At 55.2% G+C, this 17712-nt stretch overlaps 1 protein-coding gene across 2 annotated transcripts; it reads right to left on the bottom strand.

The window, feature by feature from the left end:
• CHRM4 (cholinergic receptor muscarinic 4) lies at nt 1–16721 on the bottom strand. 2 transcript variants are annotated; one of them, XM_066188014.1, is made up of 3 exons: nt 16608–16721; nt 3794–3835; nt 1–3270 (listed from the first exon to the last, which is right to left on the bottom strand). In XM_066188014.1, the coding sequence occupies exons 1-3, from the start codon at nt 16663–16665 to the stop codon at nt 1793–1795; spliced, it is 1578 nt and encodes a 525-aa protein (XP_066044111.1). In that variant the 5' UTR covers nt 16666–16721; the 3' UTR covers nt 1–1792. The 2 variants fall into 2 exon arrangements, with proteins under 2 accessions (XP_066044111.1, XP_066044110.1); XM_066188013.1 differs by lacking the exon at nt 16608–16721 and adding an exon at nt 9632–10074.
• Between the last annotated feature and the right edge of the window lie 991 nt (nt 16722–17712).

Raw genomic sequence — 17712 nt, 5'->3', positions numbered from 1 at the left:
GCAAACCCCAGTTTTGCTGACCTCACTGGCACCAGCAGTGAAGTTACCATGCAGCTGGCAGTGGTGGCCTGGGTGCCACATGCTCATGGTCCTGGATAAAGCACCAGACCTCACAGCCTCTTTGCAACAACACCTCAACTGCTCCCCTTAATCTTGGCAGAAAGGATGGGCTGCAGGAAATGTCACTGTTGGGTGACACTGGGAAGCAGGGAAGCGGCCACTCAGGTGATGACTCATTCATTCCTCACACCACAGCCATTAGTTTCCTGGTCCAAGGTCTTTATTTGTCTTGGGGTGTGTTGGGCTGCATGTGTAACCATTTAAAAATACCCAGAAACCCACCAGGCATTTTGGATACTCCCAAAGGCAGTGGTGGAGGGGTTCCCATCTAGGCTGGGGCAGCCTTTCTGCAGGTTGCACCCTGGCATGAGGATGGGGAGGATGTACAGACACAGAGTTTGCCAGTGCTAGAGTGGCCCCATCACATCCCATCCCTTGCCTGCACGTGGCTGTGTCCACCAAGGCTTGCAGCTGGCTTTGGGAGAAGCTGGGGAGCACCCTGGGGCGCTCTGGGTTGCACACAGGGGTGGGCTGGGAGGAGGCTGGAGACGCTGGCTGAAGCCCGCATGCTGAGGGCTCTGCCACAACACCCATGGCAGCATTACATCCATTTACAAAGCTCAGCAACCGGCTCCTTCGACCTCCCTGGAGGAGCCCCCTGCACCCAGGGCAGGAGCAGGGCTGGAGGCCATCGTCATCCTCTCCTGCCCCCAGAGCCATGCATCACACCCACTGTGGGGAGAGCGGGAACCTGCTCATGCCCAGATGAGACACAGGGCACACCCTGGCCACACTGCAGACCCTCCTCCCACCCTCTTCTGAGACACCCAGATCCCCCCTGTCCCTCCCAAGGACAGTTATTTCTACAGTCACTGCCGCCCGCTTCTCAGGGGCCCCATTCCCCCAGGGCAGTGGAGCAAGTCCTGCACCACATTACTGCTTTTTTTTTTTTTTCAGTTTTAGTTTCCATCGTTGTTGGAGGCGACTGGATTTCACACTCCTCATCCAGGAGTGAAATGTTTGGTGTATCTGTCTGTCTTTCCAGCAAGTTGCTGTCAGAGGGCAGAAAGGGCCTGAAGGGGAGAGCAGAGCCAGAGCCCAGGGAAAAACTCTGCCCCAGGTCTCTGGGTGAGGATGCCCGATGGCACTTTCAAAGGAAAGGAAGCAGCTTGCCACATCTGTTAGGGTCCAATCTTGACTGCCTTTGCAGGGGGCCTGGCTGGGCCAGCAGGACTCCCCATTAGCATGCCTGAGCCAGCCTGGTCCTAGATGTCTAGAAAATGTTTGACCCTGGTTTCTTTTCATTTCTTGGGTAATAAACACTTTAGAAGCCAATGGAAAGCATCCAGCATTAGCCCATCTGCATGCAGACAAGCTCTGACGCCTCGGAGATGGTCAGCTGGGGAAAAAGGTACATCCAGTCTTAGGAGAAACACTGATGCCGTTTGGCCAGTCTCAAGAGCATGGAGTTGGGAAGGGCTCCTGGTGACCACATCTCCTCTTGCCTCTGGCTTTCCCAGTGGCTCCCCAAGCTAGTCCTCAGGCCCAGGGTGACTGGAAGGACCTGCAGCTCAGAGATGCCTTGGATTTTTGTCAGCGTTGGATGAAGAGCATCATCTGCAATCGCTGCAGTCTGCTCTGTTGTGAATGGGGAGCAGAAGAACCCCCGCTGGCAAAGGAGGCAAAGGGAAGGGTTTCCATAATGTTACTGAAGTGGTCCCTGAGTACCAGTTTATCTGGCTGTGCCAATGTTCCTGTACTGGCACATGAGAAGGTGCTTGAAGGTTTTCTTGAAAGTGGCATTGCAGAGGGCATAGCAGGCTGGGTTGATGGTGCTGTTGACGTAGCAGAGCCAGTAGCCGATGGACCACACTGTTTCCGGCACACAGGTCTCACAGAAGGTGTTAATGAGGACCATCACATTGTAGGGCGTCCATGTGAGTATGAAGGCCAGCAGGATGGCAAATATGGTTCGGGTGACTTTCTTCTCTCGCGCAGCCATCTGGCGCTTCTTCCGTACTTGGCTCCTGGCGATGCTGGCAAACTTCCTGGCAACATTGACTGGGCGGCTGTTGGCCAGGGAGTTGTGGTTAGAGGCACCTGACTTAGCTGGGACAATCTCAATGGCGGTGACACATTCAGTCCCAGTCTGCTTGGTGACAATCTTAATCTTGGACCACTTGGAAGTTGGGTTCGCCCGGGGTTTGGCTGGACTCTGTCCTTGCCCTGCGGGCAAGATTTCTGCTGTGGGCTTGTCTTTTGTGGTCTGGGTCATGCTGACAGTGCTGGACTCATTGGATGTCTCCTTCTCCTCCTGGTGGCCAGTGGCTTCTGTCTGTGCAGATGGCTGGTCATCCACTTTCCCATTCCTCACCTCTTCCTTCACCTCCACGGCTCTCTTGGGAGAGTTATTGTTGTTCTGTTTGACTACGGGGCCCTTGAGGAATCTGAGGGACTTGGTTTTCCTATCTTTCCTGCTTTCAGGCTTGTGCCTCCTTACCCTGCTTCTGCTGGCCAGGGAAATGTGGATATACAGCACCGTCATGATGACCACGGGCAGGTAGAAAGCAGCAATGGCTGTGCCAAATGTCACCGCTGGGTTGGAGAGGAACTGGATGTAGCATTCCCTCTCGGGGACTGTCCTCTTGCCCACAATGAACTGCCAGAACAAGATGGCAGGGGCCCAGAGAATGAAGGACAATATCCACGCAGCCGCGATCATTAGCCCTGCCATCTTGGTGGTCCTCCTGGCCGGGTACGTCAGGGGCTTGGTGACACAGAAGTACCGGTCAAAGCTGATGATGAGCAGGTTCATGACAGAGGCATTGCTCACCACATAGTCCAGAGCCAGCCAGAGGTCACACACCACAGCCCCCAGTGGCCAGTAGCCTTTGATGATGTAGACCGTGTAGAGGTTCATGGAGAAGACCCCGATGATGAGGTCTGCGCAGGCCAGGCTGAAGAGGAAATAGTTGTTGACAGTCTGGAGCTGGCGGTTCACCTTGATGGAGAGCATCACCAGGATGTTCCCCACCACGGTGACGAGGCTGAGTGAGCCGGTGACAGTGGCGATGAAGACCAGCTCCACTGTCTTGTAGTTGGTGGGAGGCTGCACGGCCACCTCGGAGCGGTTGCCCAGGGTGAAGTTGTCATAGGTCAGGTTGGCCATCTTTGCCTGCCAGGGCTGAGCAGAGAGGTTGTGCATGGGATCTGCAAGGCAAGCGAGGACAGAAAGGGACAGTATCAGACCTGCCAGCCTGTCCTGGCAGCATTTCCTCAGTTTCCCAGGCCAGAACTGCTGTTGGCTAGTGCTCAAAAATGTCCTGGCATTCCTGGACCTCTCTCTGCCAGTCCAGAAGTCAGTTGGAGGCATTTTTTGTGTCCCTATTTAGCAGCAGAGGAGATACATGTGTTGCAGAGAGAATGGGGCTAGGACAGCCCCATGTCCAGGGTGTGATGGTCCCTTCTTTGCATATCCCAGTGGGAGCACAACCTCCTGTACCCCAGAGAGGCACACAGGGAGGACAAAGGGCTGGAGGAAAGAGGACTGCAGAACCCAGGAGGTACACATACAGCACTCACTGCCAGAACAGCACAGCATGGAGCCTGTACCCTGTCCCAGGGACGAGAGCAGGCTTATGGTATGCCCCAGACATGTCCCACTGACCTCCCCAAAGCACTCCCCAAGAGGGGCCTAGCCCGCAAAGCCCGTGCCGTGGTCCACTTGGCTCACCTGTGTCTCTCGCAGCAAACAGCTCCCTCTGGAAGATGAAATCTGGGAGAAGGAAAACAGCAAGTTACACCACAGCTTGTGTCAGTCCCACAACATCTCACCAGGGGCACCAGCCTGTCCAACAGAGGTGGCTCTGACCAAAGGGTGACACTGCTGAGATACAGATGCTGAAAAGCCAAGAAAGGCTGAAGATGGGTGATTTGGTGTGGCGCACTGCACAGCACAGCAGGCTCAGGAGAGGGAGGGAGCTGCACAAGTGCCATCAGTCAGTGATGCTGGGAAGTGATGGCCCCTTCCCCCAGTCCCACAGCACAGTGCAGCTGCAGCCACAGAGATGTATGGTGTGGAGTCAGACTCCTCAGCATGATCCATGGAATTACTTATGAAAAGTGATGAGAATTATGGACTGGATTACTGCCTTCAACCAAACCAAGATGCCTGTGGTTAATCACCCAAGGTAAGAGTAGAATGGACCTTAAAAAAAATTAATAGACGAGAAGTGCTGTGTTGAGATGAAAAGGAATTTCCTGGAAAGCAAAGGAAAAGCAAAGGCACTGAGGGAGTTGGGCTGGACAGAAGAACTTCCCACTGAACTCGCCTCTCCCACATCATCCAGGCCCCCAAAACATGCTGGGCCTTCACCAGCCTCACCCTGGTTTCTGGGTGCCTCCCAACCCTGCCAGACCATCAAGGGCAGCCCCTCCAGCAGCTCCTCCTGGTGCCCAGGGCAGGGGTCCAGCCCCATGGGCGCTGCTGCCAGGAACCCAGCAGGAGCCAGTGAGTGTCCCCACAGTGGGAGTGCTCAGCACAGGGTGTCTCTGGCTTGGGTGCTGGCTCCAAATGCCTGGGACTCCTGAGGCTGATTTTGCTGAATGTATAAACATGCTGTTAACATGCACCTCTTCCAAACAGGGTCTGGCAGGCTTTGAGATCTGTTTGTCTGTTTTGAGTATTCAAAAATAAATGCCCTTGTCTTTAATTTATGGTGAGGGTAGGAGACGTCTGCCATCAGTAAATAGCCAAGTTTTTAATATAAGCGCTTTCTAAAGAGATACAGGTGTAATTAAATGGAAATGTGGCTGCTGAGATGCCAAAACCAGGGTCTAATGTAGCCATTTAGGCAGCTTCTGCATTCGCAAGGCTACAGCTGCGGTAGTGGTGCAGCTCCTTTTACAGGTGCAAGGGAAAGAAGGGGGTGAGGGACAAAGAAATACCTCTCTGCCATTACCCTCGGAGCATATCTCTGAAGACAAAAGGCTTTTAAAAGAAAGCAGTGCCCTTTGGTAGATGCTACATGCCAGACACGGGTGGGGTGAGGAAGCCTGGTAGCACTGCCTATCCTTGCAGCCAGCTCCAAGCAGAAGGGATGCATCAAGGGACAGGGAAAGAGGTTTCTGCTGCCATCCTTCCTGGGCACTCAGCCAGGGATGTGAGAAGAGGTGATAAGTGTATAAAATGTCATAGAAATATATAATCATGGCAGTTTGGGGGTTGGTTTCAGTACAATTGAAATGAGTTTAAATTTCTTCACTTTGGTGAGATGGGGAGATTTAACTGTCATTCTTGTAACAGCTAATCAAACTGATCAGACAAGCTAGCAATCATGCAGACATCTACCCCAGCTCTTCCAAGAAGAATTTGAAAATCTTGAAAAGAAACCCTTCCATCGTCTCTGCTAAAATGTGGGTTTCAGTTTTCTCACTTTTGTTCGTGAACTGGCACCCTCTTCTAAGCGTGTCTAATTAGTTATCAGCCTTGGCAGAGGCTTGTGTTCTCAGTTACCCAAAGTAAGAAAAGTCCGTCTGAACCCCGAACTGCTCCGTACGTGTCCCCAGAGCGACAGGAAAGGCTGCGGCAGCCCCACGGGCGAGCCTTTGGATGCCCCCCAGAGGTCATGCTGCAAACTGCCGCCTCCGGCTGCCGGCCTGAAACACCGAGCGCCGTGAAAATAAGCCTTCGCCTAACAGCAAAAATAAAGCAATCCCCTGTGTGAGGGAAGGAGGAAGACTGAAAATGCTTAAAAGTGTGAAGATAACGTACAACACAGACAGAGCAACACGTGCGAGCTGGGGGCTGTGTACACTGCTCACCCTTGCTCAGATCCCCCGGGTGATTCTCTGCCATACCCCAGCCCACCGGGCACCCCTTCTTTCCCCATCTTCTGCTCTCCGTCCCCCCATCTCACTCTCCTGCCCCCGACACCCTCTTTGAGCTCACTGGGCCTGCTTGGCACTGTCTTTGCCTTCCTGAGCAGAGGAGGCAGCTCAGTCTGGAGCTGGGAGAAGGCCAAGGATGCTACAAAATTGGTAGGTCTGTGCAGCTGACCAAGCCATGCATTATGCCTGTTTGGGCACTAGGAATAGATCTCTGTCTTTGAGATGGAGAGCATCCAGGCTGTGTGGGAAGGGCCCGGGTGGGGGTACAGCCCTTAGGCAGTCACACCTCTGTCTGCATCCCCATCACGTGTTCCAAGATGGAGAGAGCACACAGGAGAGCTGTGGAGCTGCAACAAACTCACCAGTGTGACACCATCTCCACCCTTGTGCCAGCCACATCACTGTTCCCAATGCTGTGACACCAAGACACCAGGCACCAAGGGACCTCTCCAGGACTTGGTATCTCTCCACTAAATGCCTTTCCTATGTACCCCAGTGCTTGCTCCCTGCACCTCCAGGAGTGCATTTCTTCTCTCTCTCCCCTCACAGCCCCCATCCTACATCACCCTCCCTGTCTCCATTCCCTTTTGCACCCAGCTTTCACGGTGACACCACAGAGAGGGAGGAGGCAGAGCCTTGACAAAGCTGAGAGAACACTTCAGAAGGGCTCCTGGTGCTGATACCCCTACCTGTGACACCAAGTGGCTTTTCAGCCTGCACACAACCACTCTTCGTCTGCAGCGCTTAATGGGTGTTCTCCCACACCTGCTTGCACCAGCCAGCTGCAGCAAACTCCCTCAGATTTTGGCAGCGATTTACATCTGGTTTTCTCCTCTTCCTCAAAGCTGTTGGGAGACTCCAACTCTTTACCGATAGCATCCTCTGGTCCAAGAGTTTCTGTGGCTGTTGCAGTGGTCACCGATCACGTCATCAAGGGAAATAACTTTCCCTTCCCACACAGCCACAGATCCGAGCAAAGAAAATCGTCATTTGGGTGGGGTCCAACTACTGCGGGCAGTGGGTACAGCAGGGTCTCCACTGCTGTCTGCAATATGGGTGTGATCACTCTTGTGTGAGGATTCAACTCCAGAGCAAGAGCAAAGCCAGTGCTCTGTCACCGGGTGACACCCGAGACCACAGGAGAAAACCCCTGCTCTCTCCTGGCTGCACCTCACGTGCCTCTCCAGCAAGCCTTCCCAGCCTGTCAGCTCGTACGAACTGCCTCACAGCCTCTTGCAGGGCAGGAGGAGGGAAAGCCCTGTCACGGACGGCTGGTGACCATCCTGTGCCCAAGAATCTGCAGTACCTGGAGGCTGCTGCTCCATCGGCTGCAGCTCGTGACTGAGCCCCTGCTGAGCACTCAGCTCCCGTGGGATGGAGGGTTTAGTTCCCTCCCGCCCCTGCTGCTCCTTGTGTGGAAGGAGCTGGCCACCCTCTGCACCGGCACAGCAAAGACAATGGGAGAGGCTGGTATTTGCACACACCCATGTGATGGTGCCACCTCAAGCTGTGGGATGAGCTCCTGGAGCAAGCAGCCCTACTGCCCTGGTGTTCCCTGCCTCTTCTCTCTGTACTGCACAGCCTCCCTCTGCTCCACAGCCCCTGTCCCACAGGTCCCCACCAGCCATCTCCTTTCCTGTTTAGACACTGCCCCCATCCCAGCATCATCCTCAGGGCTGGGGATCCTCAGGGAGCAGGTGCAAGTGGGGGGCAAAGCCATGTCTGGTCCACATGCGGTTAAAGCAAAGCCTCTGGGAATGAGGAGAGGTCCGCAAGGAACCCAATCAGCTCCACGCTTGCACACCAGTCTGGGGAGGAAAATACTTACAAGGGGAGGAGAGGAATCAGAGAAAGTGCTTTAGAGGACACCTATGAGCATGAGCTGCTCCCAGAGGAAATGGATTTTACCCCTACATGGGTTTGGAGCAACAGCAAAACTGAGAGCGACCTCGACCCCAGGGACAGGAGAGGGGCTGTGGCTGTCAGCTCCTGGCTGGATAGATCCTGTGGGGCTCTGGGTGCTGCCTGTCTCTGGGAGGGAGGGAAGGTGGCCCCCTCCACCACAAGCACATTCCAGGAGAAGGCACACATCCCCCCCGGTCTGTCTGGGTGCCAGAGGCTGGGCCTGGGCATATCACCTTCACTGCCGTATTTGGAAAGAGCCAGGCCAGCCCTACTGCCAGCCCCCCGCTTGTCTTGGCCTTCCTAAAAGTGCAGAGAGGGTAAAAGTCTTCATGGGATTAATCCTGTCACGTCAAACTGCTGATGTGATGTGGGGCTGGGCAGTTTGTGCAGCCACCACCATAAAGAGGAGAGAGAAAAAAGAGGCAACGCAAGATGCTAGACATTTATGGCTCACGCTCACAAAGGGAAGGTATACTTAGGGTAGGGTGGCAGTTTTGTGGCGCTAATTGCATTATCTAACAGCTGTTAATTAGTTCCTGCATCTTGGCACCACTTTACAACTAGAGAAGAGTTGTTCTGGTTGACAGATTCACACCCCTCAGAGTGTGAAAACAGAATTCCTAGGTACAGGGAACAGGCACCTTAGAAATACAACATATGAGAGAAGACTGATGGCAGGCCCTGTGTCTGGCAGGGGGAGGGTGCTGGTCTGCTTCAATGCCTTTGCACTGGAATGATGGAGGCAATAAAAGACCAGAAAAACAGAAAATCAGAAAGGAGATGAGGGGTAAGCAGGAACTGTTGTGTTAAAATGGCAGGGCCCCCCCTGCCCTCCAGCTGGTGGCTGTGCTTTCACCCCTCTGGCCAATGGATCCCTGAAGTCCTTATCCTGCTCCAGAGGAGATCTGAGCCATTTTGGAACAGGAATTGTTTCTTGTCAGTAACATATGGGGTGGTTCTGGGCATTTGATTTTCCCACTGAATAATTTATTCTTTTTTCTTCCTCTGCTATTCAACTGGTCCTCAGGAGGCAAAGCAATTTCCTCCATCCCCACAAGTTAAGAATCTCCGACAGCTTTTCCTGGAGCCATTGGAGAAGCAGTAAGCTCAGTGGCACAGGAGCAGCCAGCTTCCAGAGGGAGGCAAGGGGGCCAGAGAGCCCCCCCGTGCCTGACATGCTTGCACATCAGGTTTGGAAAATTTGCTGTGTCCAGGGCCAGAAGGGAGTGATGCAGTTGGATAACCCCACCACGGCCCCCCCCACCCAGCAAGCCAGGATCCTCCCTGCCTTCACTGCTGCTTGTAACTATGAGGTTAATGCCGCCTTTCAGAGTAAACCCGAGGCACCGCATCCAAGGTGGCTTGCACCGGGCTGTGGGAAGCACTTGCAGGTCGGAGCCGTGGCTGTTGAGCTGCTCCTGCAGGTAGTGCCCAGCCCAGCAGGCTCACCAGCGTCCCACAGCAGGCAGAGCTGCACCCCCTGCCCAAACTGGCCCCCCAGCACTTGCCTGTATCCTTAATGTGCTCTTTGCAGGTTGTAAAGGGCCGCATGCCATTTACCCACAGCATTACCAGACAAGAAGCAAGACAGTGAAAAATGTTTTTTAAAAAGTAATTGAAAGGTCACTCCTATAAATAGCCTACCAGCACCCTGGCCACTCTGACAATTAATTAACCACCTGTCACCCAATTATTAGGCCAAATAAATAACCTATGAGTGGAACGCTACTAGCAAGTGTGCACGGCAAATGCCATACAAGCCAAAGTCCAGCCTTACCCTGCTGTGCCCAGCCCGCAGCTCCCAGGCGCCGGCGGCTCCCCAGCAGCTCCCACGGCTGCGCTGGCTCCGATGGTGACATCCCGCGGGAAGAAGGCTCACCACGGCGGCATGGCACAGCGGGACGAGGGGGACACAGTGCCCTCCCTGCTGTGCCTCGGCCGCCCCAGGGCTGCAGCTCCCTGCTGGTGGCAGATCTCAGCCCATGTCGCTGAGCCAGGAAGGTGCTGGGCTTCCAGCTGAGCCTGGGCTGGAGCCACACTTCTCCCCTCCCATCCACTGCATTAATGCTCTCTGCCTCAGAGAGATGCTCACGTTCTTTTATATGCCTGGGCTGAAGCTTTAACAGAACCCAGCTGTTTCAAGGCAGCACAGCAGAAATAACCCCGCTGCAGCTCCAGGGCCCATTGCCGGGAAGGGCTCTGGGACCAGCCAGCAGGGAGGAAGGAGGGGAGAGAGAGACGATTACAGCAACAAGTGACTACCTGGATTAGCTGGGCTCTTCCCAGGGAGAGGTTAGTGGCCGGGACCAGATGCCTGTGGGAGAGAGGATGGTGGAGGAGAGACTGAGGGCTAGAGGGGCAAGTGTTGCAACACCTAAGAGCTGTTTGCTTAGAAGAGCAGCTCCCCCTGCCCCAGGGACAAACGTTGCCTGGGGATGGCAAGGGGGAAACACTTGGCTCTTTTTGGGAAGCCAGTTGTAGGGAAGCCCCCTTATCCTGCCACGGCCCCACACAGCCACAGCTGCCCATGCCAGATCTCTCCCACCCACCTGGGGGATCTGCCCCCCTAGGCCTGTCCCAGGTGCCAGGGCTGGTGCTGAATAAAGCAGGGGCTGCCCCCCATGCAAAGACCTGCAGCACCCTGCACTCACCTCTTTGCCCCCCAGCATCCCCATGAGCAGTAGGGCGAAATGCAGCTCGGGCAGTCAGAGGTGCAGAGCTGCTTCTGGCAGAGCATGGGCATCAGGAGGCAGGGGGAACATGTTTCTCTGTAACTCACCCCAGAGCTAAGGCATCACAGGGAGCAAACAGTAAGGTGCTCATCTGAAATTTTAGAAACCTGACAAAGGAAACAAGAGCCCCTTGCCCCATGGAGCAGCGTGAAGCTTCGCAGGACTCTGAGAGGACAAATGAGCCAGCTAAGCAACAGATGAGAGAAAAGAGCTGATGCCCTGAGCTAAGGGCAGAAAATCAGGCAGGATCAAGAACCCTGCTGGATGGATGTGTATGTGAGAGCCCTAGTCCTGGGAGCAGATAGCAGATGGGAATCTTTGGGGTGCTAATGAAAAAGGAAACTGAAAATATTAGACCTCATTTGGCCACAAGACCTGCCAGAGGATTTGCCTGAGCAAAGGGATAGAGTGAAGAAGAGTGGATGTGGCAGAAGGTGGGTAGGAGAGCCCAGGGCAAGGACAGAATGGAAAATGTGGGGGTCAGGGTGCCAGGGGAGGAGAGCAGGTAGGGGATCCCCATACATGGTGACAACCGAGAAAGGGAGGGATGGAGAGGAAGGAGGTGGGAATAGTCTCGGTCTGCCAGGGAGGCATTACTTATCTCCTCTACAGAAAAGTCATAAGAAAATCTTCTGAGAAGGAGAGACCTCACGCAGAGACGTTGCCTGCAAACCTCTCCTTGCTTCCTTCTCAGGAGGCTCCCACCATCTCCTTGCTGGGCAGAGTGGGAGTGCTGGAAACCTCTGTGGGCTGCAGCTCTCTGGCTCAGGGAGCCCAGCTCTGCCTGCAATCACTTCTCTCACTGCAGGATGGTGACCCACAGCCTACAGTGCTGCTGCTGAATAAGGCAGGGGCTGGGCCTCATGCAAAGACTTGCAGCACTCTACATTCACCCCTTTTGCCCCTCAGGGTCACCATGAGCCATAGGGATACAGCTCAGACAATCAGGGATGCAATGCTGTTCATCCCACAATAACACTTCAGGCAGCACCCCACAGCTCAGGGCAGGGGGTTTAGCCACCTCTTTTTTAGCCTGGGACTGCACATAGTAGCAGAGGGTTTAATGAGTTGAGCATCACTTATGGGCCTTGGTGAGTTATCTGAGTGCTGCAAGAAGCGTAGAGACCACCATTCTAGACACTGCTCCTAAGTCCTGCAGAAAGGCAGGCCGAAGGCCAGGCAATTCACGCCTGTTTTCAGGCAAAGGCAGATGCCAGAAGGGTTTCATTGCTCTCCGCTCCTCTCTGTACACATGCATGCACTTTTTTGGCTTTATCTGGGACTGCACATGATGTAACTGTCAGCAGAGCAGGGATCCAAACTACCCCAGAGGCACCAGAAGCAGCGAGATGCCGTGTACTCTCCTTCTTGTCTCAGTCATGCAAAGATCCCTCAAGGATCATCCCTCCTCAGCAGAGCCAGCCTGCCGTGCTGCCCAGGACTTGGGAGCTAACATCAACACTGGGAGGGCCTGCAAGTGAGGGGTCAGTGAAGCACGGCGCCATGGAGGCCTCTAGAGAGCTGCTCTGTGACCTGGAGCGGATGCAGGGCCCGGACATCGTGCTTGCAGACTCATGTTTTCAGACCTCAGTGTTGGACAACTGCAGCTGAGTTTCCCACAGACAAATCACTTCAAATCTGCTTAAAGAGGCTGAAGGCATTAACCCCTTAACTGGCCAATGCAAACCAATTTTACCAGGAGCCTTAACCCTTCTGATGACATTTCACCTCCGGACACTTCCAGAAGAGGCTCCTGGTGTCAGCCCCCACTGCCTCCTCTGCCAAGCCGCAAGGTGTTATACAATACGCTAGATTTAAAAGCAGTTGTGGTACCAGAGGGGCTAATTCTCTGCCTGGCTTTCTTGGCTGGAGGAGCACAGCCACCCTCAATATCTCAGTAACACGCCAATAGCTCAGGCTGAGCCTGCTGCCCTCAAGGAGCTCCATGGTTTGCACTGAGTTCTGCCTTTAAAGGACAAAATTCCTAGCAGCTGCCCTTCCTTCACCAACTGATCTGGGATTTAACTCCTCTTCAAGGCTCCTGAAGGCAGCCCTGTGTTTCTCCATGTCCCTCTCCAGCTCCCTCTGAGTCACTGGAACAGGTGGGAGAGGTTCCTCTGCAGCCACACACCTCAGCCTGCCTAACTCTGGGGCAGGAGGTGGGAAGGGAACAGGACACTTGGGCAGCTCTGCCACTGCCTCATGCACCGAGTGGGAATGGGGCACGCATTGCACGGGACATAAAGGTATGATGGTCACAGCAAGGCAAAAGAGCCACTGTCACTCCCACAGCTCTGATTTGCAGGACCTCCGGCAACAGTTTTGGGGATTGTCAGAGGGACAAAGCAGTGTGCCTACAGCCATTGCATTTGCAGGCTCGGACAGGCCGGTGATGTTAATTTTCTTAGCAAACTTACATCATACAAGGTAGAAACTGAGCCTTTGTTGGAATTCCTCCTCCATGCAGTGCAGCCTCAGGGCTGAAGGCATCTCTGGAGGGTCCCGAGAGCAGCCCTGGGGCGAAGGCGTGAGCAGCTGTGCCTGGCACGCAAAGGGCAGGGCTGGGGAGCATCTCCAGCAGAGCCTCATTTGCTCACAGTGCCAGGGGACTCAGGGTCTGAAGATAGGTCAAATGATGTTGTCCTGGCACAGAGTCAAGTCTCAAGAGGACCAGTGCATTGATCCGCAGGGAAGGTGGGATGGCTGCCAACGGGCGCACAGAGTGAGGACACCCAGGTGTCTCTGGCTGGGGGAACAGGGACTGGTTGTGTGTCTCCTGCTAAAACTCTGTCTCTAAGCATCGAGGGGAGGACCCGTACACAAAAGACCTTGCCCTGTGTTCACGCACAGGCAAAATACTGGAATAATGGGCCAGCCTGACCAGGGAACACTTGCCCCAGATTAATTTGTCCAGGAAGTGCCTAACTCCTTGAAGCTTCAGTAAATGAATTTGTCTAAATACAGGGCAAGGGTCCACCTGGGTGTGTTCAAGGGTCTGGATGAAGCGAGACTGTGCCATGGCTAGGGGGTCAAAGGGATGTCATGGTGGGTTGTGCTCCTGGGGATGGTTGAGGCTGGCACACTCCTCCCCTTGGCTGTGAGTTGGACAGCAGCCACATATTCAGGCTCTCACCTCCTGGTCTGCCAGGGCCCTGGGCAGGAGAGCACGAGTCTTCCTAAAAACTGGTGTCTGTTTTTTGACTGGTCACACAAATCCCTCAGAAGAAGGATGTATTTGGCACGGTTCCAATCACCAGCTTGAAGAGGCTTCTACACTGCCTGGGTGTGGAGCCCTGCTGCACCACTGGCACCTGGCACACTCATGGTGGGTGCTGGTGTTTGGGCAGGCTAAGGAGCAGTCAGCAGAGGATGCTGGCATGGGAATGAAGAGAGGAGAGGAAGTAGATGGGAATGATCTGGTCCAAAACTTCTATTTCCTTGTTGTGTCAGGTCCTGCACTCTTACATCTCCTCAGAACATGTCTTTTAAACATGCAGATTTAAAGCCAGCCCAGAATGAATGCTGAAATGCAAAGCAAACCTCCTCCCTTGGCTTAGTGGAGAGCAATAAGGGCATAGACCCGTGTCAGACTGAGGAGCAACTGGATCAAGGGCAATGCCCACTTCTTCAGAAGATGCCCATCAAAGCCCTGACTTAGTGTGCCAAGGAGAAGGGGTCAGCTTGCACACGTGAAATACTTGCTGCGTGTCCGTCCATGTGGAAAGAGGAACTGTGTTTGTGCAAAAAGAGCAGCAGCCCCTTGCAAACAGCCTCCATTTCTCTCTCCTCTCATGATTGTTCTCCCCACTGCCTTTGCAGAGCTGCATCTGCCACCTTGGCTGGGCGCTCACAAACCTCTTCACCTCTATGGATGCTGCTTTTCAGGGCTCAGCAGGGCAGGCAGAGAAGGGATCAACACAAAGGGGTGCTACGGACTGCACTTCATCAGCTGCTGCTCCTGGTCTCACTATTTTTATTCCCAGTTTTTGTCTTTTTTCCTTCTTTTTCTTTTTTTGTTTTTATTTTTTTTTCCTGGGGAGATATTTGTCATTTTAATTTTAAAGAACAAAACAACAAAATCCAAACCATGACAAACCTGACATCAATGGGATGCTCGTGGGGACAGTTAAAAGAGAAAAACCATACTCTTTCTGCAAACTCAGAGTAATTGGATCACAGCATTAATTAATCATTTCAGTTCATTTCTCTTCTATGAAAGAAAACAGACTGACCTGCTGAGACGGGTACGCCCCTCGTGTGAATAAACAAACCATTTTACTGGTAGCCCTTCTCCTCCTCCCGCCAGCTTTCCTCTCCCCAGTCATCAGGTCACTCCCAGGGCTGCTGCCACTCTGTCCAGCAGCCCTGGGAAATTTCTGCTGCTCTGAGCAAGGGCATATTGGCTTGGCTCCTGCAGGGCTGCTGCCCACCACTGCACACCCGCTCCCATCCCCACCTTCCACACCCATGGGTCCCGCCACTGGCCGCCATCCCGGCTGAAGGGTGAACCAGGGATGGGTCGCTGGTTAGGATCTCCACTGGATGCCCTGCTCTTTGCTGGGATGTCTCATGGGGGCCTAGTCCAGGCTGGAGAGCAGCAACAGGTGCTCAGATCCCACAGGTAAGGGCATTGGGAAGCAGGAACTGGTGCCCAGCAGTAGAGACAGCGAAGGCATCTTGGAGTCACCTGTGATTTCAACGTGAGCATTGTCTCTGGTGCTCTTTCACCAAAAGCCTCGGTTCTGGGATTCTGGCACCTGAGTGTTTTGATAGACAGTGCCTGCATCAACAAGTCACCCAACTGCATTGGTAGCAACCCTTCCAGCCCCTCTGTTCACTCTGCAAGTTGTGGCAAAAGTCAAACCACCCGTGGAGGTCACTCAAAGCAGTTGTGATAAAGCAGGGAGCCTCCAAATGCTCAAGCAAAGCCCAGCTACCAGCAGGGCACAGGGGAACACCATCTGTTCTTTAGGTTGGAAAGTATCTCCCCAGCCTTGGGCTTTCCAAAGACCAGCTAGAAAAATCCATCGCCACCACAATCAGAGGGGTTGAAAACAGGGCAGACGGAAGCCGGTGCTGATTTATTTAAGAAAAATGACAAGAACTGTTCCCTGATTTGAAGCCAATGCCATTATTTTGGGAAGAAAGAAAGGTGTGGCTTCTCGACCCTTGTCCATGATGGGCTAAGAAAGAGCACGGGGCAGCTCTGTCATTACCAGCGGGAAGGGTGCAACAGGGCCAAAAAGGGCTAATGGAAAGATGAGATCCACACTGAAGGAGAGAGTGGGCAAGATCTGTCTCCCTTGCAATGCCCAACCTGGCAAAGGGCTCTGTGGAGAGGGGGAAAACTTCTGCCTCGTCATGTCCTGGCAGGTGGCCACAAGCGCCAGAGGGGTTTGCCCAGTATGGCGAAAAAGTATCCAAAAGATAAGGGATCCTGCCCCTGTTGCTCTTGTCGGAGTCGTGAGGGAAGCAAAGAAAGCGTGCGGGTAGTTTCTTGTCCAGGAATGCCTCCTTCCCAGAGAGGGTACCAGGAGAGCAAATAACCCCCGTCCTGGGTTTCCTCCTGGGGGGATGCCTGTCCCCGGAGCCGCAGGCTGCTCATATTCCCTACTCAGGGTGCTGACAAGGCTGTTTCCTGGGTGACAAGAGGGACCCGAGGTTCCTCGGGCGACGGATCCCGGGAACGGTGTTGGTTTGGATGGGAGCAGGGAAAGGGGGTGCCAGACATCACCCCGGTGCCCTGGCAAGGCTGCGCGGCTCCAGACGTCCCGGGGCAGCGAACCAGTGCGAGGGGCCCGACCCGCGGGGCACCCCGGCGTTCCCGGAGAGACGCAGGAATGTGGGAAAGTTGGCAGAGACACCTCCCCCATTCCTGGGGCACCGCGTGCCCCATCCCCCGGGGGTGCGCGGCCCCCTCCCCATGCACCCTAAAGCCATGCTGACACCCCCGCTCCGGACCCCGCGGGGGATGCCCTGCGCCCCCCGCCCGCGCACACGGAGCCCCGAGCAGCGACTCACCGGGCAGCCCAGCCCAGGGCGCGCCGCCGCCCGGCGCCGAGCGGTTCTCAGCGGCCATGGTGCCGCGCCGCGCCCGCGGGGGCTCCGGCTGGCATGGCCCGGCCGGCTCCCGGCTCCGGTCCCGGCTCCCGGTCCCGGCGGCGCCGCGCTCGGCGGAGGGGCGGGGAGAGGGGAGGGCCCGGCGCTGCCGGCTCGGCCCTGTCCTCCTCCCCCCGCCCCCGCCCTCCCCCGCTCCCAGATGTGTCGCCCCCAGATGTGTCGCCCCCAGATGTGCGCCCCCCCCGCGCCCACGAAAAGGCACCGGGGCGGGGGCGGGAAGGGGGGCTCGGGACGTCAGGAGCCGCTGCCAATCCCCACGACGCCGTTCACCCCGTCCCAGACGTGGCCTCCCGTCCGCGCCGGCCAGATGTGCGGGAGCGCTCTTGCAGCACCCCGGACAGCGCTCCCGGGCCCGCCCGCTCCCCGGCGCCGGGCTCCGGCCCCCGCTGCCCACCCCCGGCACCCACCGGCGGGGACAAGTCCCGATCCGCTGCAGCCGGGAGCACCCAAGGGGGCAGAGAGCGAGAAGCAGGGAGGCGCAGAGCGGGGCCGGGCACGGCCTGGGCAAAGGGAGGCCACGACGCTTTCCCCAGTCCCCGAAAAACTCTGCCGGGCTGTCACCAACACTGGGAACAGGGGTGTTCATGCAGAACAAAAATACCCACCGGGCTGTTCCACAACCAGCTGACTGACTGTCCCCCAGGTCTGCCTTTTGGCAATGAGAAAGTGTCAAACAAGAAGAAACAAAGGGAAATGGGGGGAAAAAATGTCTTCCCTTTCCTGCACACCTTTCCCCTTCTCTCCACTTTATACCTAGAGCAACTCCCTCACCCACCCTCTGCCTCTCACTTGTGCTGTCTCACAGACACACACGGGTATCATTTCCCCATCTGCTCGGCTCTCACACACACATGCATAGACACACATAAACAAGTAAATGCCCCACTTTAACCCTCTTTTGAAGCGATTACAGTGGCAGGTGGGTTCCTGCCATCCACTTCTTCACCTCCTCACCCTCTTCTTGTGTCTCTCTGGCTCTGGGAGGTAGCATTTATCAAACGTGCAG

This window comes from Chamaea fasciata, unplaced genomic scaffold (assembly GCF_029207755.1).
Source record: "Chamaea fasciata isolate MVZ Bird 193981 ecotype frontalis unplaced genomic scaffold, bChaFas1.0.hap1 SCAF_7, whole genome shotgun sequence".
Classification (NCBI taxonomy): Eukaryota; Metazoa; Chordata; class Aves; order Passeriformes; family Sylviidae; genus Chamaea; species Chamaea fasciata.
This window is presented reverse-complemented; position numbering and strand designations above follow the sequence as displayed.